At 41.9% G+C, this 22,564-nt stretch overlaps 5 protein-coding genes across 14 annotated transcripts; 2 read left to right on the top strand and 3 right to left on the bottom strand.

Annotated features, from left to right (window-relative positions):
• LOC8084964 (protection of telomeres protein 1b) lies at window positions 170–4,577 on the bottom strand. Of its 2 annotated transcripts, none has more exons than XM_002461205.2 (10): window positions 4,331–4,577; window positions 3,725–3,858; window positions 3,388–3,562; window positions 2,609–2,691; window positions 2,437–2,522; window positions 1,884–2,141; window positions 1,733–1,803; window positions 1,283–1,347; window positions 866–1,027; window positions 170–693 (listed from the first exon to the last, which is right to left on the bottom strand). In XM_002461205.2, the coding sequence occupies exons 1-10, from the start codon at window positions 4,530–4,532 to the stop codon at window positions 478–480; spliced, it is 1,452 nt and encodes a 483-aa protein (XP_002461250.2). In that variant the 5' UTR covers window positions 4,533–4,577; the 3' UTR covers window positions 170–477. The 2 variants fall into 2 exon arrangements, with proteins under 2 accessions (XP_002461250.2, XP_021309724.1); XM_021454049.1 differs by having other exon boundaries at window positions 1,283–1,338.
• LOC110432803 (keratin, type II cytoskeletal 2 epidermal-like) lies at window positions 4,853–5,254 on the top strand. Its single transcript, XM_021453637.1, has one exon. The coding sequence runs from the start codon at window positions 4,853–4,855 to the stop codon at window positions 5,252–5,254; it is 402 nt and encodes a 133-aa protein (XP_021309312.1).
• On the bottom strand, window positions 6,604–7,607 carry LOC8084963 (probable E3 ubiquitin-protein ligase XERICO). The gene has a single exon (XM_002461204.2). It carries the CDS (start codon window positions 7,512–7,514, stop codon window positions 6,921–6,923), a length of 594 nt encoding a protein of 197 aa, XP_002461249.2. The 5' UTR covers window positions 7,515–7,607; the 3' UTR covers window positions 6,604–6,920.
• LOC8077504 (myosin-11) lies at window positions 11,202–17,308 on the bottom strand. The gene is made up of 6 exons (XM_002461203.2): window positions 17,100–17,308; window positions 16,132–16,527; window positions 14,915–15,501; window positions 13,566–14,827; window positions 13,065–13,271; window positions 11,202–11,968 (listed from the first exon to the last, which is right to left on the bottom strand). Exons 2-6 carry the CDS (start codon window positions 16,464–16,466, stop codon window positions 11,654–11,656), a joined length of 2,706 nt encoding a protein of 901 aa, XP_002461248.2. The 5' UTR covers window positions 16,467–16,527; window positions 17,100–17,308; the 3' UTR covers window positions 11,202–11,653.
• On the top strand, window positions 17,593–21,491 carry LOC8077503. 9 transcript variants are annotated; one of them, XR_002449764.1, is made up of 6 exons: window positions 17,593–17,748; window positions 18,373–19,133; window positions 19,353–19,427; window positions 19,905–20,062; window positions 20,168–20,364; window positions 20,574–21,491. XR_002449764.1 is itself a non-coding variant. In XM_021452574.1 (5 exons), exons 2-5 carry the CDS (start codon window positions 18,849–18,851, stop codon window positions 20,605–20,607), a joined length of 591 nt encoding a protein of 196 aa, XP_021308249.1. In that variant the 5' UTR covers window positions 17,593–17,748; window positions 18,373–18,848; the 3' UTR covers window positions 20,608–21,491. The 9 variants fall into 9 exon arrangements, 2 of the variants coding, with proteins under 2 accessions (XP_021308249.1, XP_021308248.1); XR_002449763.1 differs by having other exon boundaries at window positions 19,569–20,062; XR_002449761.1 differs by having other exon boundaries at window positions 18,373–19,137.

Here is a 22,564-nt window from a genome sequence, read left to right as displayed (position 1 = left end):
TGGGTTATGGTCGACCTGGCCCAACAGCAGGTCTCTTTTACTTGAGAAGTCCATCGCAAGCTTCTGATGAAACTGAAACTGCAACATAGCAATATCGAAGTGCAGAAAATTCACAAGAAACATATCCATCCATATATAGAAACCCAAAGAACTGTAAGGCGCCGAACAATAAAATAAGAGGTTCTTGAGATTAAGATAATCTAGAGTGCATGTTCACAGTTGGCACATACAGAATGCCACGGTGCCACCAGTGTTCTGGATAGAATAATTCACTGACTGTACAAAAGCATATGGCCACGGAACGACGGCACTGCAACATTACATGAGGCAATAACACTGCAGTAGTAGGCTACAACTATAGCATGTCGCCCTGCATCCTTACAAGATGTTCGTAAGGCTATAATGCCAACACCTCCCCCCTCCTCTCCAAAATACTTACTATATAAGTAGGCTAGCAACACATACAAAATACTACACTCAATCCCTGATCGTTGTGTCAACGATTCGGTACCTTCTACTGCCCCAGGGATCGGTTTTTTCGCAATAGTATGATGACATGACACACCATATCCAAGGTGAATTCCAGGACATTGGGACAACTTCATCACCGTCCTCTGACTCTGGGATGCCGAGTAGCTTGTTCAGCTTTTTCATGACCACCACTTCTGTCAGAGAATCACCGAAGAATTGGACCTGCCAAGGATTTAGATGAAGACATGATCACCTAACTCAGCAAGACTTTTAAGCACCCATAACTTTTTTACCACCAACACTGATTTTTTTTTTCAGTGGTAATCAATGTGAACAACTGGGCTGGTCTGTAGGCAAGGAAATCAAGCATAAGAGTAATTTAGTAACATATTACCAAATTCTGCTTGTGGACGTACGCATCAATTCTCGCTGTAGGATCCTCAAGAGTCAACCGAATAGAATAGTCATAATTCGAACGTAAAAGCAAATGGAGCTCATAAGCTTCACAAGGATAAAATGCCACAACACGGACCAAGGTTTTCACTTTGTGAGTCACCTAGCACAAAAGAAAAAGGAGATATTGAAGCTGGTTAGCTTTAGAGCCAGAGTTCAGAACACGCACAGTTCTGTGTTACTAACTAGGGAAGCAAAATATATAGTTTTCTCATGAGAAGGGAGAGATAAATCACTGGGATACAACTCAAAGTAAACATGCTCGCATGTTCTTAGGGGTGTTGGATAATATTAGACCAAATCGGAAACAGAAATATAACTAATAAATAACTGGAGAAAAATGGGAAAGAAGCAATACCTCAGGATGAGTTAAAGACTCCATCAACGTTGAGTAACCTTCTTCCTCATATTCATCTGACAAAACTGATAACAAATTGTCATGAGGCAAGCCTTTGTGGGCAACAGATGGCAGCAAAAATGCATTACAACTTTATGCAACACTTCATCAATACAATACATATAAACAAGCACTTTGACAAGATCATCACGTGTTTCATTTAGATCTCCATATATACATAGCACACCAGAAAAATACTGAGGTTTGTTTTTATGCACAACTTCATATGCAAATATAACGGTGGAATGCTATAGTATACACTTATTCAGATAACAATGAAGATAAGGACCGATGAGCAACTTAAACATTGCTATTTTAATCGATTAAATGCTGAAACAGTAGCTAAATTCATGATATGAACGATGAAACATAATATGTTCATCAGTGATTCAGAGGAGCAATGCTCTATACCAGCAACATTAGAGGGGAAGCTTCCCATCGGCTGGTGGAGAACTTTGTTGGCGTTGCGGCTGTCATACATCCTGGAGGTGTTCATGTAATTGGTAAAGTTTACTTATATAATGTCCAAAGAACATTAAAATTCATCAGAAAAGAAGATTACTTCAGGCGATCAACAACGCTACCATCTTCATGAGATAAAAGGCGAACTCTACTACGCTTCAAGAAAACGCCTTTCCAAATGCCAAACTCTCGCTTGCAAGTAATGTTGCAGAACCTGGCCCAATAAGTACCCTGTTGCATGTGTGATGCTTTATTGACAGGCCTGTCTGAAAAAATCCTCAGAACAGTACCAATACATGGCATTGTGCATAAAAGCTCCCTGGGTAGAGCGGGTGATGCAACTGCCTCAGCATCCGAACTATATGTTCACCAATCAATAGCAGAGAGGCACCAAAAAGAAAAGGTCAATTAGGTGAAAATAGTGACATGACTGACGTCAGCAAATGCTTTTTTCTAAGATAAGACTTATTTTCTTTTCATTAACTATGCTTAAGTTCAGTGCACCATATAAGAACAACCAAATAAAGATTAAAATCTGCAACAATATTGCAAAAACACTAGAGCACCATCCTATATTGCATAGATGTTTTTCTTAGTTATTGCTGAAAAAATAGAAAAAAAATAAATAAACATTGAAAAACCGACAATCCTACATTGCCTGAAACTCAGCTGCAGGGGTATCAGTTCCATCCCAAACATAAAATATCCATTTGTCTTTATGTTTAAGGACATGCAAAACCTACAAAAAGGCAGAGAAATATTTTTGAGCATTCCCTGAATCCAAAATAAGTCTCGAGTTTCAATATGGTTGAATAAAGAACTAACCTTGCATACAAGATCAAAAGTAGAATCAGACTTTAAACTCCTCAACTGCAATTCGAGATCTTTCAGACCGAAATCTTTCAGACCTGTGGTGCAAAGTAGTTAGATAGAAACAGATGTTAAAAGAATTGTTAGGGACATAGTAGTTAAGTATTTCATGAATATCTGCAGGGAGACGAAGATAGACGCAGAATATATGCTATAGTAAAAGGTATATATATATATATATATATATATCCTAAAGAAACAGAATAGCATATACCAATCACCTATCGGGAGAGCAGGTAGTTAGAAAGTAACATGAGTTCACTGCAAGAAGCTGACAATCTAACAAAATAGGAACAATTCTAGACAATAAAGTTCAAACTTTTGTTGTGTCATGATCGAAAGGCAGGCAGAGACCGACCTTAACTAAGGGCTAAAATGAGATAGTGCAAGTTCTGTTATACTCATAATTCATAATAAAATACTTAACTCCTTTGGGTAAGAAGAGTTCATAAATAGAATGGCTACAGTATACTGTTTGATCCTACATAAATTCAAGTGAATCGTGCTAATTGGTGGGACCAAGAAATCGGAAACTGAAGTAGCCTTTCAGTCCCACAAGTACGATAGTTAGGCTGGCTTCTCATTTGGATAATAACATGTTCACCACCATGATATTTTATTTATTGACACATAAAATTGGAGTGGAATGAGCATGATTAAGACACCACAGGAAATATCATGCAGATGGATGGACCAAATAAATTATCAAAAGTAATTATCGACTAGGGAGTCACCTAGAGGAAGCCAGGTTCTCAACTGGGTTAAACGTTCTTTGTCATGTTTGCTGCCATGATAATTCTTAGAAGTCTGATATGGGCTGCACTCAGCAGATACTTTGCTTTCAAACAGCGCGAACGAAGAAAGCCTTTTGTCAACTGCAATAAAGAACTCCTCAAGATAACACTTTACCTGCAGATCAAAGTAGACATGAACTAGGTGCTGCCAAAAGTGTCACTAAAATTTCCAAAATGATGAGAAAAGAAAATAGGCTTAAACAACAACACATATAAAAAGGTTCTTGAGAAACACCCAGTGACAAATGGCATAATTAAATAGAGTTTGATGGTGTACCATGACGTCACGGAGACTGATCACATCTCCATTTGACTTAACACAGGGCAATAGGTCAGGTTCTTGAGCAAAGAATGTTGCAGATATTCCAGCCTTGCGCGATTCATCCACAATCCTCAGCGTAACAGTGAAATCTGCAAAAAACATAGACATGACCAAGGGATGAAAAGTGAGGCATGGCAATGAACACGACAGCAGAAGGTCCCTCTCAAGTCTCAACGCATAATGCTTCATGACAAGCTAAAGCATGTGTCCCCCCACAATAAGCGAGCAGCATTTGAGCAGAGAAGTAAACCTAATCGACAAGTCAGATTGCAAATATAACCCTAGCCCCTAGGTGAAGAAATCAGATTCCAAACATATATGGTTATTATCTAATTTCATTGACAGCAAAAATGACAACGGAAATTTCCGCAACATTTGGGATCGATAGGAAACCCTAGGTGAAGAAATGAGAGCGAAGAATATACATGCTGCAACAGGTTAAGCAGAAAGCGCGAACTGGTAAAATGGAAATCCGGAGGAAAGGAAAGGGTAGAGGAAGGTGCGGGGTGCGCGGAAGGAGAGGAGAGGGGAGGGGAGGGGAGTGAGGCTCGCTCGGCTCACCCGTGCCGGAGCTGTGGAAGGCGGCGCCGATCTCAGCGACGACGGCGAAGAGGCAGACCCGGGCGCGGGGACGCTGCTTGAGGGCGTCGGCGATAGGGAGGTACGTGAAATGAGGCTCCCAGGCCGCGGCCGCCGCCGCCGCCGCCGGGGCCACGCGCGGCCTCTTGGGCTTCCTCGCTGATGATGATGCCTCATCCTCCATAGTAACAGTACTACTACTCTTGTGAGTGAGTTGAGTGCTCTCTATGTCATGATGAGTATCTATCTATATATAATAATCTCTACTATAATTGAAATCTTCTCCAAGCAAATCCCACCTACAAGATCAACGACTCACAGCATATGTCATACAGATTAGACGGCCCAGATTAGAAGTATGATGACGACCTTACATCTCTACTCTCCGCCCTACTCTCCGTCCTCAGCCTCAACCAAGGACAAGCACCGGCCAGCAGCGGAGCCGTGCCGCTCGAGCACGAGGTCGACGACAAGCAAGTCCACGAGCACGTCAGTGAGGGGGTCATGCGCTTGTCCTCCGGCAGCGGCGGCTCCGGCGGAGAGGGTTCTCGTTCCAGCAGCAGCGGATCAAGTGGCGGTTCTGGTTCTCGTTTCGACAGTGGATCATCAAGCGGCGGTGGCGGTTCTCGTTCCGGCGGCAGCGGGTCAAAGGGCGGCGGTTCCCGTTCCGGCGGTGGATCAAGAGGCGGTGGCTCTCGTTCCGGCAGCGGGTCAAAGGGCGGCGGTTCCCGTTCCGGCGGTGGATCAAGAGGCGGCGGCTCGAGAGGCACCACGAACTATGATGATGATGATAGCGTGCTTGACGTGCTCGATTACGACGATTCGTCTGCCGGTGCCCGCGGCGGCGCTTGGAAGACTGGAGTCGCTGCCACGTTTCTTGCCGTCGCCTCGCTCTTGTACATCTAGACACACGCGGACGCACTGCGTAGGGTGCATGATCTCGATGGCATCGATCATCGTAGTATTTTTTTTAATATCGATCATCGTAGTTATTAGTTTATTATTATACTAGGTTCGTGCCCGTGCGTTGCAACGGAATAACTAAACTTTAATACATAAAACACATGGATCGCACGATAAGAACACAATACTATGAAATTAAACACATGGATCTCACAAAATCTTTGAAAATTTTCTACATACCCTTCCTTGCTTGTCTTCTTGGCATTGCGTGATAGACTTTGAACATAGGTGCCTGATTTTGTTAGACATTTTTTATTTTATTATTCCTTTAATCGATCTCTATAATTTTGTTTTTCTTGCTTGTTTGTCCAATAAGGCAGGTATACACCTACACTAACTACAATCAAATATCTCATTTTTTATAGACTTGTTACCAAAGTTACAAGACAAATGATGGACATTTGTAGATCAGCTGTGTTTCTCAATTTTTCTACATAGCATTTGTTAAAACCAAATATATATTCCCAAAAAAAAGTACCGTAATTTTCATATAGACTTTCTTGTTAGTGGGGTAGGTTTGTTTTTAGTTTTATGATTTTTTTTAGTTTTGTAATTTTTTCTAAATGTCACCGTAGCGTTAGCACGGGTAATATACTAGTAAATAATAGGAAGGGAAGGGAAGGGAAGGGAAGGGAAGGGAAGGGAAGGGAAGGCAGCCCAACCCAGCGGCCCAGGCCCAAACGAAAGGAAGGAAGGAAGGACGGGGTGCCTAGCCGCAGCGAGAGAGGAGAGGAAGCCGGGCCGGCGTTTGCGTTGAATTCAAATTCAATCACGGCCGGGGACGACGGGGACGAGGACGAGGACGAGGACGGAGGAGGCAGAGCAGCCAGGCATGGCCTCCATCGACACTTGTCGGAGCTGCAGGCGCCGCAGATGTACGTGTCGTCGTCTCGCCGTCGCCGCAGCATGCACACCTGCCATGCATGCAAATTAAAGCCACTCCATCTCCAATTCTTCGCCATAGGCTGCTGCATGATCATCCACATGCATGTGTGTGTAACAGTGTAAGTAACTACACAGTCCATATATATATATATATATATATATATATATATATATATATATATATATATATACTCTCTCCATTCTAAATTGTAAATCGTTTGACTTTTTTATCCCAAAAGTTTGACCACTCGTCTTATTCAAAAAATTTGTGCAAATATAGTCAAATTTTAAGTCACTTTTGAAGAATTTTTATTAATAAATCAATACACAACAAAAAAAAAGTGATATTTTATACAAAACTTTAAATAAGACGAGTGGTCAAATTTTATATTAAAAAAGTAAAACGATTTACAGTTTGAAATGGATTGAGTATATACCAACATCATACAATAATAATGTGCATGCGTGATCGATGCGTGTATATATATGCCTCGATCATCGCCCTGCTGCAAAACACACAGCGTATGTACATACTGCTTCCTCTCTACCACGTACTACTGTTGCCAACACTGTACATACACAATGCAACTACGTACACATCGATCGATCGCCCAAATGAAAAAAAAAGAAACAACAAACGTACATAAAAGCAAGTTTGATTCTCAAGCACGCACCACCAACAACTTGTGTACATACGCACCATCGAGCTAGCAGCTAGGCACGGTCACGACGCCCACAGCCAGCTGCTGCTGCTGCTGCTGTGCACGCACGCCATGAACAGCATCATGTCCGAGTCCTCCTCATCATCATCCACCGCCGCCTCCTCCTCTTGCTCCTCATCGTAGCAGTAGTACTCCGCCAGGAGCCGCCCGCGGCAGAGCGGGCACGTCGCCGCCACCGGCCGCGCCCGGACCCAGCGGTCCAGGCAGGCGCGGTGGAAGAGGTGCTGGCACCGGAGCTCCCTCACCTCCGACCCCTCCTCGATGCCGCTCAGGCAGAACACGCACTCCTCCTCCTCCTCCTCCTCGCCGTCGCAGCGCCGGCGCGTCGTCCTCCGGGAATAAAGCGCCACCGGCAGCTGCCCACCGCCGCCCTTGATGATGTCCTCCACGGACGACGACGGCGAGGAGACCATCAGCTGGTACCGGAACGACGACGAGCCGCCAGACGAGAGGCACGCCAACTGCAGGGAGCACGCCAGCGCGCTCAGCTTGCGCGCCATCACGCGGCACAGACACCGCGCCGCCATGATGGCCACCACCACGGAGAAGGGTGGGATCAGCAGCAGGGCTGCTCGCAGGCTCGCCATCTCCACCATCGTCTGCCGGCCGGTCCACGATATGGAAGCAAGCAAAGTATAGTAGCGGGCCACCGCCCAGCGCCAACATATATACGACTGTACTTGTACCTGCTGCTAAACTTGCTTCTCAGTAACAAGCCAAACGATCACAAATTTAATTATATATATATATAAAAACAATACTAATATTTAAGATGTGTACTGTATGTATGTAGGATAAGTATTAGTGCCAGATTAATTATGAAATATAATTTTTATAAAAAATCTTTTGAGATAAACATGATCGATACTGTCAAACATGCATACAATTTCTTTTGACTCCTCAACAAAGCAAGACTTATATGCTCCCAATAAATAGAGGGTGCATGTAATTTTCAAAGTGACCTTTCTTTCGATCTCAAGAAAGACATGTTTGAATTCGTTACGTTTTCCTGTTCTTGGTCAGAGGCAAAGAATTAAAGCTGAAATGGCCGAAATAATTAATAAAAAAACCTCTGCAGCAGGACATGCATGCATGCTTGCGGTACTTTGCAAATTCAAATGCCTTTTTTCTGTTGTGCGTAAACAGGCCGCAACGGGAAACAAATAAAGCTGAAATCAATAAATACAATATAATAGTTTCGCCACGGCAAAATATATAAATCTCGCTCATCCAATCCAACGACTCATCAATTAACTTTGAAAAATTATAAGAGGCACCAAATTAACACGTACGCCCTTAAATTCCAGCTATGTGCACACGTACACACACACATTGCCGACAATTTTGGTTATGGACGCATGCTGCATGGGTCCGTCCGGGCATGGAACCAAATTAACACGCTAAGCCCCGTCCCAAATCTTTTTTTTTTGTAGCATAGGAAACGCTGCGCTTGGGGATTTCCGGTCCAAGTGTTGTAGCAATTGATTTGCTGCTATGGTTTAACACGGTCCGTTTTTTGAGTCACCAAATCTGTCATTCATTATTGTATATATATGTGCTCTTCAGCGGAGAGAACAAGTCTGCAGGATAGCTGTGTGGGCAAGTGCTTTTATTTGCTTGCTCCGTAAGTGCGAGTTGTATGGGAGAGAACATACGACATAGCCTTTTGGTTTGGAATAATAAGCACACACAAAAAAACACTGCTAGAACATTTGAATTTGAGATGATTCCATTAATAATAAGCCTGAATGAAAGTGGATCAGACTCTTCTTTGTGTTCATTCATCTGCTCCCATGCTTATTATCAGGCCCCCTGCCTCCACATATTTATTGTGACGATCGAGCAAACTTTTTTTAGTAGTAACCATAGCATTTTGCCAGAAATAGACCTTTTTTTGTACCTATATACCTCGAAAGTTTACTACTATAGCAAGAAACTACTCTTTCCCCTCCGTGGAAAACTGAACTACCCAATGCAAGGAGTCAGTGAAGCCGATTATCAGTTCTGGCTCCTTCTCACTACAGTAGAGCCGGATGCCGTGAAACATCTAAAAAAAATATTTCATAGTATTGCCTAAATGATACTAATTTGGACCCGGATGCCATGAAACATCTACAAAAAAATATTTCATAGTATTGCCTAAATGATACTAATTTGGACCGGTGGAAGTATATTTAAAAAACAAAACATATTAAAGATTATCTTGTCCCGCCTTTCATATACTTCCTCCATCATGTAATATACCGCATTCTAGTATTTCAGATTTGTATTCAAATATAATACATTTTAGAGAACAAAACTCATTTTTACATTAAATATTTTTGATTTATCAACCAATCATCATTAATCACATAGATGATAGCGTATGATTAGAAAAATAAAGTGAGGGTACATGCGACTTTGATACTCTATTTATCTTAAAATTCCTAAAATACACTATATTACGTGACAAAGAAAGTATCATTATTTTAGCTTACTACAACTAGTTGGCCTATTTAAGGGAGGCCATACGACCCAACGAGAAAAGTCGTGTTCTCTTTTTTCTTATGCAGGCTACTATTATTATCAGTCAACGATTACCACTTGGAGTTGGTAACTCATTAGGCTGGTCTCAATTGGGATTTCATGACTCATTTTTCAAAATATTTATATTTTGAAAATAATGCAGAAGAGTTTAATTCCCATAAAACTAACTCTACTTTTATAAAACTCTCATTATCTCTCTCTTTAACAATATAGTAGCACATCAGCATATTTATGTGCATGGAACTCTAATAAAACTTTATTAAGACTGACCTTATTATTAGATTTTCCATCGATATGACAACCAACCAGCTAAATTTTGAAAACCAAGGCAAATTTGAATCATAATAACTCATGGATGTAATAAGACTTCTATTTTTTATTAAAAAAAATCCAACGGTACAAAAACTGTAGACATATTCTGGACAAACCATCCCCATCTTTCCACATCACAAAAATGAATGGAGACGTAAAATAAATTTTTGACCCAGCCGTGGGTCTAGTCTATCCCAATCACTGTATATATTATATTAATAATTTATTTTTATATATAAATGCACATCAGGATAGCGGTGGATGCAGACGACACGGCTGGATTGCAGCTGCACTACGTGTGCCTGTCCAGTCCTGTGCTCAGCTAGGCTATGTGCCTATGTATGCACTGTATGTATGCCACTATCAGAGACTCACGCTCAGTATGACCTCGGGATGCATTTCCATATCAATGCATGGCTTGCTTAGCCTTCACTCTGTCCACTATATACATTACTTCCAGGATAACGACATGATTCATGACACGAGACATGCATAATTGCAGGAAAACTCCGACCGATCCACGTAACTATTTATGCGGTTGAATGCTTTGCAGAGAAAAAAGGGTGCCACAGTTAGTACTAGCACTGTTTATTTGCGCTGACCCAGTAACTGAAGAACACAGGGCTGTAGTGGCACTTTAGAAAAAAAAAAACAGCCTCTCAAAGTCACTGAAAAGTCGTTATAAAAAAAAAGTCACTGAAAAATTAATTAGGTTCGTTAATTCCAACTTGCATACCGGTTACTGAGGGATGTACAACCCGATGGGCTCTTAGCCTTTGTTTAGTTCACCCCGAAATCCAAAAAGTTTTTAAGATTCCCCATCCCATCGAATCTTGCGGCACATGCATGAAACATTAAATATAGACGAAAACAAAAACTAATTATACAGTTTGTCTGTAAATCGCGAGACGAATCTTTTGATCCTAGTTAGTTCATGATTGAATAATATTTGTCAAATAAAAACGAAAGTGCTACAGTAGCGAAATCTGAAATTTTTTCGGAACTAAACAAGGCCTTAATCTTCATATAAAAATAAAAACCAAAGCAATAAATACGATAACAGTGAAGGTCTACATGTACAGCTTTAGATTTAGATCATATGTCACGCATTCAGCGGTGTCCTTGTCTAGAAATAAATCAAAGAGATGGAACAGGCGGGAAAAAAAAGCTTTATGCTGTCACACCCGACAGAAACAGAATACAGTGTGTTGTTCGTACACGTAGTGGATCTATTGACAACTTCCAATATATATATATATATATATATATATATATATATATATATATATATATATATATATATATATATGCATCTTAATCTCCTAGTCCTTGATGCAAAAATTCCTTCATCCATATGCTTAATGCTCCCAGTTCCAAAATCCAGAAAAGGTGACATCAGTCATGGAGGAGATTGAGAAAAATGGTGCCTGCTGAATCCATCATAGTTCAGAACATCGGAGCAAGCTGTAATAACAAGCCAAGAAATGTGTCTGCCTTGTTCAACAACTTGAATTTTTTCATCCACCGACTCACTGACAAAGTGAGCAGGGAGAAATGGAGACACAAGACACAACAATCTTATAGCTATATTGACAGACAGTAATCGGGAGTCCTCCAAATAACAATTACAGTACTAAAAGAAGAAGAAGAAGATAGTAAGGGAACAGGTACTCTTTAGCACATCCAAATTTATGCACGTTTACAAATGGCGTAAACTGGGCACTGGGCAGTGAGTTTCAAAACAAGCCATAAGTGTACTGGATGAAGAAACTGTAGGAATCGTATGAACGGCCACTATTCACAAGCATCTCTCTGTCTTTGAGGACGAAAAAACCGCACGTCATATCTGAAGGTCTCAGCTATAACACGAACTTCATCAGTGACACAGCAGCTGTCTTCACGCCATGTCAAACTCCCTCATCGACCTTGGGCTGCAGATGATGTCGAATGGCTTGTCGATGCTGTCCTGCAATATCGTGATCTGCCCCTCCTTGACAAGTATGTCTTCGTCCAGGGCTTCGATCTTCTTCTTCAGCGACACAACCTCGTTCTGCATGATGCTGATGTTTCTTCTCAGCTGCTTTGCTTCCTGCCACGACAGGTCCCTCTCCTCCGTCACAGTTTTCAGTGTTCCACGAAGAGCAGCCAGCTCCTTTGCAGATTCCTGGAAATCTTGTTGGATCTCATTGATTGACTCATCCTTCTTTGATACCTGTTAAGTGCAGCAAACCAACAAATATGTAACAACACAGCAGGAGTACTTGAGTAAAATACCGCAAACAAAGCTATTTTCTAGCATATATAAACATCATATGCCATTCTGATATGAAACAACATTTACCAATTGACAGGTTACTATACTACCAGTCTGAAGAAGCATGCCACTTTGGCTGGACTATTGATTGGTCTTTAAAAACAACACAGTATTGATTGACAGCCCACTGCTGTCTCTAAACGCAAATGGATTTGCACATAGTATATGGTCTGGACTTATGGTGAAGTTGTATGTAACAAAAACATGACAGTGTAACACTTCTTTACATCGTTTTCTCTTGTTATTTTTTAGGCCTTGTTTAGTTCACCTCAGAAACCAAAATTTTTTCAAGATTCTCCGTCACATCGAATCTTGCGGCACATGCATGGAGCATTAAATATAGATGAAAACAAAACTTGTCTGTAAATCGTGAGACGAATCTTTTAAGCCTAATTACTCTATAATTGGACAATGTTTGTCAAATAAAAACAAAATGCTACAGTGTCAAAATCCAAAAAAAAATTGGATGTAAACAAGGCCTAAGACCACCAAGATGATTTCTGGAATGAATGTTTGCTGACCGTAAGCCTCTACAATAACATGTTATTTTATATGATACCTCACATTATCTCAACTTTAGAACTGGTTCCAGAAACATTCAAAAGAATATCTAACTGAAAACTTGCATAGTAGAACTAATCTCAACTTGGGGCAAATTTTATCCTAGATTATTGGCAACATGCAAAAACTTGAAAAAAATGAGTAGCTAAAGATAAACACAAGCAGCACACTAAAATGAATTTCTAATAATTTATAGATCAAGGAGATGGGAGTGACATCTGTTGTCGGTAACCAAGTCACTCAACAAAAAGACCTACCTACTTATAAGTAATTTGAGACATACTGCAACTTGACCACTACAATTGGCTAACACCAAGAGTAATTCATTATGAAAGGGAAACCATTATCAAAATCCAACTTTGATCAGAGAAAAACAATGAACTGCAGGTTTATTGGGGAATAAAGATGGACATATGCAATGAACTCATGATACCTGAAGCTCCAACTGCTTAGCTTTGTGGGTTATGCAAGAAAGTTCATCCTGAACTCTCTGGATCTCGTTTCTCATAACATCTTGCATGCGAAGTGAAGATGCCAGATCAGATTGCAATTGTTCAATGTCAAGTTCCTTTGACAAGACTGCCTCTTTCAGTACTCTGTTCAGCATAGCCTCTTCTTTCAGCTTGAGTCCAAAATCATCCTACATAAGAATGGAAGTGATTTGGTGATGATAAATATATGCTCAAGGACCCAAACTTCTTGAAACATTTCTTTTCATAGTAGCCAAGTCACTATTAATTCGACTATATTCACAAAGCATCAGATGTAAACTCTTACTGTAGAACTTTCATGAAAACACATTCCAAAGCACATGTAACTATCCAAAACATACTTCTAGAGAATCTTTACTGTGAAAGCTTTTATTAACTGGACAACCACAAGGCAAAAGTAAACTTCAAATGACAAAGGTTGTTTTGTACCAGAAGTAACTCACCGTTTGATCTTTGGAAGGACTACCTTCAGCTGCAATTTCACCAGATTTTTCTTTAGAATTTTGCTTTTCATTTAGTATAGAATTGATTGCCTTCAAACTTCGCTTCAGACCTTCGATTCCTCCTTTGAGGCTCTGGTACTCAAAAGTGTAATCACTGAATGTTAATGCATCATTGCCACTCAAATATTCATTTTCATGTCTCTTGTGTTTCAACAGATCCAGCAATTTAACGCAAAGTTGACTAATCTTATCAAGCAGTGACAAGCCTTGCATTTGCAGGTTATCCACTCTAGACTGAAGCTCCTGGTCAAGGCGAATCAAGGAGAAGCTTGCTCCATTTCCAGCACCTTGTAAACGATTTAAGAGTGCAATATTCTCTTGTCTGAGGGATTCTACTTCAAGATCACAAGATCGAATTTCACCTCTCAACTTTTGCTCCACCCCTGTCAGTCTAATAAGTTCCATTTGCAGTTTCCTTGTTTTATCACTGTTGGTGCACTCAACAAATTTCCTATCTAATTCATCTATGCATCCTTGTCTCAGGCCTGTGATTGTCCTCTCCTGCTCATTACATGTTGTTTGTAGTCTTGCAATCACTTTGTGTAATGCTTTATTCTCTCCCTCCTTGGCCTTCAAATATTCCCGGACGTGGTCCCTTTCCTCTACAACATTAGCAAAACGAGCCTGCAAATCTACCGAGGAACTATGGAGTTTCTCATGCTCATTTCTGAGTTCCTCTAGATCGTCATTTAGTTTGCTGTTTTGCATTTCCAATCTTGCAACTTTCGTTGAAGCTTCAGCCTTATTTGCTTCAAGAAAAGTAACTTCTCTCTGAAATGAAACATTCTGCTCTGCAAGTTCTCTCACCCGTTCATGTAGTCTCTCTTCTTCAGATTGAAATCTTGATAGTCTGATAGACCAATCGTCTGACCTTCTGTCCATCTCTCTCTCCAGTGTAGTTTGTACTTCACTCTTCTCCTTCTCCAGCCTCCTAGTTATGGTTTCCAATTCATTCTTTCTTTGTTTGTATTGCTCTTTGGCAGCAAACCTTTCTGTGACACGTGCCTTGATCTCTGAAGACAATTCATGTGCTAATTGTTTCCTATCTTCAGTCAGTTGCTGGATCAACTGAAACATGTCATTTGAGGTCAATGGTTTATCCCTGAGCATGCTGAATTCATATTCATCTCCATAAGGAATAATAAACCTCGACTCAACTTCTTTAGCTCTTTGAAGCAGCTCGTCATCAGTTTCGTCTTCCGCTGATGAAAAAAAGCATCATCATAAAAACATTAAGAAGCATCACAAAAGCATGACCCTACAATGATAGGAGCAACGTGACGTCATACCTGAAGTAGGACAAGTGGAGGGGCAGATAACATTTGGAAGTCTCACATCTTGCAAATCTTCATAAATATCTTCAACAGATGTTGAACTTTCTCTTTCAGAAGCTTCTGACATGCTTATGTGGCGTCTAAATGCACTGCACGTAGTTGTAATCTTGTGGGTATCTCCTGTACCCTCTTGAGCAAGTCGCCAAAGAAAGGCATCTTTTAAGTCCACATCTGGGTAGCCCTCTGTTGTCTCTTTCATTGATTTTGGTATGGATGGTACTGTAGACTGGGGTCGAGGTGGCTTTCCCAAATTAGAAACCATAGATGTGGCAGGGGCACACTGCTTCTGTTTCTCATTTACGATTGCATCTTCATGCCCTCTATCAATGTACCGATCTAGTACTTCATTCTTGTTTAATAAATTGCGTAGTCTTGTTGATCTGCATTGTATTGCAACAGGAGAACTAACAGGAGAGTGCCCTGCTGAGCATGAATAGCATTTTGAACGAGGAGAATCATTTTCCATGGCAGAATGACCCTTTGGGGTCTTTATTGCATAATCTCTCAAGAACGGATTCCCTTCTGGCGACCACATGTCGGGACTGCAAGTTAAGATATACTGTTAAAGTCATTTTTCAGATGAAATGCTGAAAAAAATGAGCTACGCTACATATGGCCTTATAAAAACAGAAAAAGAGTCTGGCCACAGAAACGCTAGTGGTAAAGAGGAACTAAACAAGGGTGGATCTAAACTGAAGAACTACTTGTGTCATCTCCATTGCATCATGGTGTCATATCTAACGAAAAATATAAAGCATCTATTTTCTGTAGACATTGGTGTTACAGGACACCATGGAACCTACTTGAACCACTTTTGAACTCAATCTCAAGAATATATATTTGAGTGAAAAATGGAAGAACGTAACTTGTATGCAAACAAATCCAGTACAGATCATTGATAGATACCAGAGAAAATCTGCATGTGCACCGAAACTGAACAACCATAAAGACATAAAAAGACAGAATAATAGCTAAAATAAGTAGAGTTCACAGATTCACATATCATGGTGTATTTGCTATTTCCTTTCTTATTTTAGACGCATTTCTCTTTTCTCTAGATTTTAGTAACATGGTCAAATGGCAAATAGGCAACAAGGGCCAATAGCCAATACTATCATTTCAATCAATTAAGTAGTATGGACAGTAATTATCAGGTAAACATGACCACTTACACGACATCTATGGCATGGTGGGGTGCATCAGATTCATCATACAAAGAGCATGGAACATCACCCGAGAAGCTAAAGCATCGTTCATCCACACAACTGTTTCTGGCCGGTGATGAGAACGACATGGACCTCCTGAGTTGCTTGGGATTGGCTGGTTCCTCCTTGCTCCGCTTCTGACGACGGCTTCTGGATCTCGACAATCTTGTGCTGCAGGAACCGGAACTGTCCTTTCCCTCATCTGTCTTTTTATGTCTACTAGTCTTATTATCACTGATCGGTTGCTCATTTCCGTCACCAGGGTTTGCAGCAGGGGACCCAAAGAAAAAGAATCTTCTCATGTTTCAGAAGTGTCGAGGATTCACAGGTTCGTTGATTTGGGATTCCCCCACAAACTAGTCCCTGCATGGGTTGCATATTGTAGTCAGGGAAGAAGTAACCATGAGGCACATTAGATCGTAATTTGCATAGTAGCTGAATAACAAGGCAAGACAACAAATCCTTTGTTCACGAATTATCCGAAAAGTAAACTTAACAGGGGCATAGTTCCCCGTATCCTTGGCAAGGAATTGAACTCCAAACCGAAGCGCGTACATGCTCATATCTACTTCTCAGTAGGTCTATCTAATAGGAAATCAGTCAAACAGGCTACGCGCAAGGCCACATGACACCAGAAAAGGCAACAACAATACTTGGATCCTCGATCCCAGGGGCACCGAACCGCCCAAAGACCCAACCCCTCTCATTCCATAACCAGGAAGGAGCCCGAACGGAAATTCGCCTCGCAAAACCTCGATCCTCGATCCCGGAGCCGCCGCCGACACACGGACGCCCTTCCGATCCTGCACGCCCCAGCGCATCGATCGCCCAAAACCCGACGCGGAATTCCGAACCACTCCGCAGCAACTCGTACCGAAACTAAACCCCAGCGATAATTGGATTGCCAGATCGAGTAGAGGAGGAGGAGGGCAAACCTGCGAGAATCTCCGGCGAGGCGAATCAAGTGGAATGGAGCCGGCGGCAGGGCGAAGGCGAGTGGAGTCGGCGGCCGCGGCAGGGCGGTGTGGGATATGGCTGGCCGATGGGGTAGCAACGGTCGGGAGGGCAGAGGAGAGGAGCATTTGATTAGCGCACGCACACTAATTGCGATTAAACAGCTGCCCCTCTGCTGCTTTGGTTTTTTTTTTTTTTTTTTTTGGGGGGGGGGGGGGGTGGGGGGGATCACTCTGCTGCTTTGGTTTGCTGAGGAAAGGAAAGGAAAGGAAAGGAAAGGAAATGGTGGTCACCACCAGCGGAGAGAGAGGTCCATTTTGAAATGGGAGCGGCGAAAGCGGGGTTGGTGGGCCCGTGGGGAGCGGGGGTTCCCTCGGCCCTCGTCTTTTCCAATGGGCCGGCCTGTTTCCACTTGAATGGGCCTCTCATATGCGATCCGGCTGGCGGAGCCCACCAGCGACGAGGATACTAGGATAGCCCCCCTGCTTTGCCTGTGTGAGCGCCTCTCACAGGGTCCAGGGGCGGCGGCGGGGAGCAGTCGGTCGGGAGCGGAGACGACGGCACCGCCCGTGGCGATTTGGCGCCAAGCAGAGCAGGTTCCTTCGCGCTCCAAGTCGCTGTAGAAAAAAGGTGGGGCTTTTTTTTAAAAAAAAAATTCTGAAATTTTGTTTTGGGTGAACTGCGTGTACTTACACTACTGTCTACTGCCTGTCGAATTTATCATGACTGCATGTGCATCTTCCCTCCACGCAAACGATGAAACACAGGACTACATTGGAAATGATCTGCCTTTTCTTTTCAATAGAGCAGGCAAAGGTGTAGTTTTGGGGTTGATTTCGTACAGAATTCCACCGACCAGCATGTGTATTGTACCTAGGAAACTATAACTATAATCATGATGATGTTTAGTGGTGCAAGTTGCTTTGGTTGTATTACATCCATCAAACCTTGACAAAACAATTGTCTTCTTAAAGGAAACCTTTTTTTCACTACCGACTATGCTCGTTTTTAATTGGATAGTTTGCTATGCTACAACTTAAATGTGGACAGCTAAATTTATGACTGAAATTCTTTTATGGAAAGATGGTGTCTGATTCTCAATTATGAAAAGTAGTTACTGGATGCAACTATACTGAAATGGTGGACTGGTGAAGTGATCCGCTTGGGGTGATTTTTTTTCTTCTTATTAAGAAGAAAAATCAGATCGCAATAAATTTAATATATGGTCTAACTGGGACGATTCCAAACTTGCAGCATCAGATACAGAAAGCCACATACACAGACACTATCACTTGCAAATCTTCAGTTGATGGCCTCAAATTGGCATGTCCAAGTATAAAGTACTGTTCATGAGGCTCTGAGTGCTGTTGCTCTTCAAAAATGGGGCTGCCACCTTCTAAGATTGAAGATGACAAGGTCCTTGTGCTATGCCAGAAGAGGAAGCGTTTTGTTAGAGAAGCACTAGATGGAAGATGTGCACTTGCAGCTTCTCACCACGCTTATATTCTGTCGCTGAGAGAAACTGCTTCTCTTCTGAGGAAATGTTTTGAACCTGAAGTGCTGAAAGAGTCATTCTCAAATGTTTCTGCACCTCTTTTTGCACATCAATCATGTGAGTGCTGGGAGGAACTCCTTGACAGCACCTGCAAAAGTAACTGCTCAATCTTCATTCCCTGATGCTAGAGAGGTCAGCCAGGTTTTTGAAAATGCTGATGGTTTAAGGAGCCTCCATGAGGAAGGGATCCCTGAGCACAACAAGGGAGAGGCTGATTTTGCAGAGCCAGAAGATGACTTTGACAATCCATCCACTGAAACTAGGGCGCGGGTGTTCAAGAACCGGAATGATGTCCTTGTTAATTATACTCACTCACCTTTACAACACGCTTCAGAAAAATATTGATTCACAAAGTACTAATGCTTTTAGGGACAACTCAAAGAATAAGAGGACAGTGATTGGCAGATCTTCACCAGATGTTCTACCTATGGGCGGGAGGTTGAAGAAACCTTCCATTGATGTAGGTAATGTGGTAAAAGATTTAAATACATGCATGAAAGAGATTGATATATTATTCTTTTGAGCATGCAATTCTGGAAAAGAAGTCCCAAGAATTCTTTAGGAAGATAAAATAGGTTAGCTATCAAGTGAATACCTTTCTGGTTATGAGCATTTTTTCCAAGTTTTTCTTAACCTCTATGATAATATTAATATTAAATCAAAAAATGAATTTCTGCAGCACATTGACCGAAGCCAACAAGCTTTCTGGCAACACTGTTTGCTTGCTGCAGAGAGGATGTCACTGTTCCTGAATGTAAGTTAATTTTGACTGAAACTATTAGTTTGACTCTTCCACCTTCAACGAATGCTTTTCTATTCCTGTGTTACAAATATAAATGCAAAAGGTTTCTTTTAGGGAGAAATTGTAATGTGATATCATTCTACATTATTTCAGCTATTAGAGAGTCCGCAGTGTGCGTCTCGTAGGCGTTTCGATGCATTAAATGCAGCTATAGAACCGGGTACATAACATTGTGGGGTGGGTTCGATGGAGGAGCGGCTCCGAGCTATCGGTGAAGAAACGCCTCCTCTCTTTTTGCCCATGTGTGGGTCCGACAATCAAGCTGAGTCCGGTTCGATCCACTGTGGGCTGAATAGCAGGACGAGTCATGTCCAGGTCCGGTCCCACGATTGGAACGACCCGAAGCTCCACACTGCGGTTTCTACTGTGGAATAGAAAACTTGGCCTTCCAACTGTACAAATAATGTGATGCACCATGGTTTAATGCAGCTCCTTCTCAAGCCGAGATAAAGTACCTTACCTGGCATAGATCAGTGTCTTCACAATTGCCACCATCTAGAAATTCTCTTGGGAATAATGCTGGCAGCCATATCTCCACACTTGATTGGTTGTATGCATGGGAGAGCAAACTTTATGATGAAGTTAAGGTAGTAGCTCCTTTATGGATTTTGTACTGTAGTAATCAATTTTATGTGTGTTCTAAAATCAGAGTTTGAGATACCTAGAAGTAATCTGTCTTGTTCCGCTTTCAGGCTAGCAGCGCCATCTGCAGGAGGTACGATGCGAGATGCAAGAAACTGAGATATGATATTGCTTTTACCCGTGCTTCTGTGAAGGACTTGCATTCCAGAGTTCTTGTAGCTGTTCACAAAATAGGCTTCATTTCTAAAAACATAGAAGATGTAAGGGATAAATATCTTCAAACACAGCTGGATGAACTAATTGGAGGGTATGTCTGTCTGTATCATTTTCTATCGGTGTACCAGTGTATGCAAAAACATCCGTGCATTAACATGACATATAGATGTGTTAGTCGTCATAACAAGATATGTGTCATATTATCTTAAAAGAATGTGGACTATCACAATAACTAATTGGAGGCTATGTTTATATACTGATTGATGTGCTCATCTGATGGAGAATCTCTTCTCCCTGCAGTTTCACTAGGATGTGGGCTACAATGCTTGAGTGACATCAGTGCCATTGTGCGATTATCAAGTTAGCATCCAGAAGCTGCGACCTGAAATATCATTTCAGTCAGAATCTCAACGCCAAGCTAGGTTTCTCCTCTCGGTTGAGCTGAGAAAACTAAATTCAGAACTGGATGGCATCCCACAGGGCGTACCTCTGTAGCCTAAACATGTGGTTGCACAAATGCATGAAACCCCTGAAGAGGAGAGGAAGGTTTCCAGGAACCGGAATGCCGTTGATGTTTCGCTAACGGAAACTGCTGTCGCGCCAATCTTCACAACCTGCGAAATGTGGATAAAGCTTCTCGATGGTTTACCGACCACAGACTTAGAAGAAGCCATCGAAGGTCTCATTGCAGACATAAGCCGCTCCATTCCTCTTAGTCTTTCCTCACAAAGAGAAGGTGTCAAATGATGAAACAGGGGGATCAAAGTCACCCTAGTCTGTTGAGATTCATAGAGAAACTGAAAGCCTTACCTCAGTTGAAAAGTATATCGATCTGCAGGAAAACGTGAGGGCGGCAAAGGAGAGGATTTGGAGAAGAAAAGATTGAATACCTGTTATTAGTGAAGTGAACATTGTACAGTACTTCAGTATCCGATAGAGTTGTCTAAGTAAATGTTCCTAGTGTAAATTCAAACTACTGCTATGTTAGTACCGAACTGTGTCAAGATGAATTGCAGAAAGTAGACAGGATGTGAGGACAAGTGGGCTAAAGTGGTGACATAAATATAGTTTATGTAGGAGTATTAAGATGTGCTGATATATGTTCGCTCTTCGCTGCAGTCAAATTCCAGGAGCGATTTAGTGAGAAGTATGATTGTACAGTACATGCACTGGAAATAAAGCTGTCTCCAAATCTTCCGGTTTGACCTTTTGGTGGTACTCTTTAATCTTTTTGACATGATTCCGTGGCTGTTCCCCTCAATTCAACCCTTGCAGTGTAGCTATATACGAGTTACGCTATGACACTTTTTTTTTCTTTCTTTTTGAGATGTGTTGCCGTTAAGACTTCCTTGGTCTACAAACAGTAGTAGTAAATGTCGTCTGCTGATTCTTCGTTTTAGAGGGCAAAAAGGTAGAAATTCAAAGGCGTACGAGTAGAAATTCTACTCGCTGACATTTTGCGGTGTCCCTGACAACCAAAATGAGAGCGTCATATACTACACGCTGAAACGTTCAACCAGTTGACAGAGCAGGAAAGCTATACAGGTCCAAAGAAAGCAGCTGTGGTTGTGGCAGTTTTAAATGGACAGAATCAACGGGCGCATCGATCTGATCTGACCTCTGGGAAACGGACAAGCAGGTCGACCAGAACCAGAACCAAGAACCAGATTCCTGCCTGCCGATAGCAACAAGCTCAAGCTCAAGCTCTGTGCCCCAAAGTCAAAAGCCATTGCACGCACCATGATGCTGATGCCACCTCCTTTGTTTCTCGTGCCGCCTGTTTGTCGCCTCGCCTCGCCGGCCTCAATGCTGCAGGCATCAACTCTGCATGTTAGGATCAAACCCCAAAAGAAAAGAAGAAAAAGAAGGAGAGTAGTTCAAAATTTTCGTCTTTTTTTTTTCAGCACAGATCACTAGGCGATGCTGCCATGCCGATTTGCAATGCGGCGATCAGTATATGGGAGAGTATGAGGTCTGAAATCTGAATTAAACTGGGGGCAGATGCCAAAATACGGTTGTATAGCAGAAGCTGAAATTCAGAATTGGATGAAACCGTGTAGCCCTCCCTCCCTCTCTGATATTCTGAATAGTACACTACAGTGAGGAGGAGATGGGCCAGCCGCCAGCGTAAGGCATTGACCTACATATGTGTAGATAGATAGGATAGGGATGTTCCCAGTACATCCATCCAGTATTATTATTGGTACAGCAGCTGCTACATGTCAAAAGGGAATAATGAAGCGACAAGGAGATGGTCCAAGCTCAAACACTTGTTTACTAATCGTCGTCCC

Source organism: Sorghum bicolor, chromosome 2 (genome assembly GCF_000003195.3).
Source record: "Sorghum bicolor cultivar BTx623 chromosome 2, Sorghum_bicolor_NCBIv3, whole genome shotgun sequence".
In the NCBI taxonomy this organism is placed as follows: domain Eukaryota; kingdom Viridiplantae; phylum Streptophyta; class Magnoliopsida; order Poales; family Poaceae; genus Sorghum; species Sorghum bicolor.
This window is presented reverse-complemented; position numbering and strand designations above follow the sequence as displayed.

What these genes read in the sequence shown, in the direction of transcription:
- LOC8077504 (XM_002461203.2), bottom strand. Translation starts at nt 16,466, where the DNA reads ATGAGAAGATTCTTTTTCTTTGGGTCCCCTGCTGCAAACCCTGGTGAC. An exon ending in CACCATGCCATAGATGTCGT is followed by an intron (nt 15,502 to 16,131) that starts GTAAGTGGTCAT and finishes CTTAACTTGCAG; the next exon opens with TCCCGACATGTGGTCGCCAG. An exon ending in CTCCACTTGTCCTACTTCAG is followed by an intron (nt 14,828 to 14,914) that starts GTATGACGTCAC and finishes TTTTTTCATCAG; the next exon opens with CGGAAGACGAAACTGATGAC.
- LOC8077503 (XM_021452573.1), top strand. Translation starts at nt 18,849, where the DNA reads ATGAGGAAGGGATCCCTGAGCACAACAAGGGAGAGGCTGATTTTGCAG. An exon ending in TGAAGAAACCTTCCATTGAT is followed by an intron (nt 19,134 to 19,352) that starts GTAGGTAATGTG and finishes GAATTTCTGCAG; the next exon opens with CACATTGACCGAAGCCAACA. An exon ending in GGATGTCACTGTTCCTGAAT is followed by an intron (nt 19,428 to 20,167) that starts GTAAGTTAATTT and finishes TTCCGCTTTCAG; the next exon opens with GCTAGCAGCGCCATCTGCAG.
- LOC8084963 (XM_002461204.2), bottom strand. Translation starts at nt 7,514, where the DNA reads ATGGTGGAGATGGCGAGCCTGCGAGCAGCCCTGCTGCTGATCCCACCC.
- LOC110432803 (XM_021453637.1), top strand. Translation starts at nt 4,853, where the DNA reads ATGCGCTTGTCCTCCGGCAGCGGCGGCTCCGGCGGAGAGGGTTCTCGT.
- LOC8084964 (XM_002461205.2), bottom strand. Translation starts at nt 4,532, where the DNA reads ATGGAGGATGAGGCATCATCATCAGCGAGGAAGCCCAAGAGGCCGCGC. An exon ending in TCAGTCTCCGTGACGTCATG is followed by an intron (nt 3,563 to 3,724) that starts GTACACCATCAA and finishes TTTGATCTGCAG; the next exon opens with GTAAAGTGTTATCTTGAGGA. An exon ending in GCAGCTGAGTTTCAGGCAAT is followed by an intron (nt 2,142 to 2,436) that starts GTAGGATTGTCG and finishes GTGAACATATAG; the next exon opens with TTCGGATGCTGAGGCAGTTG.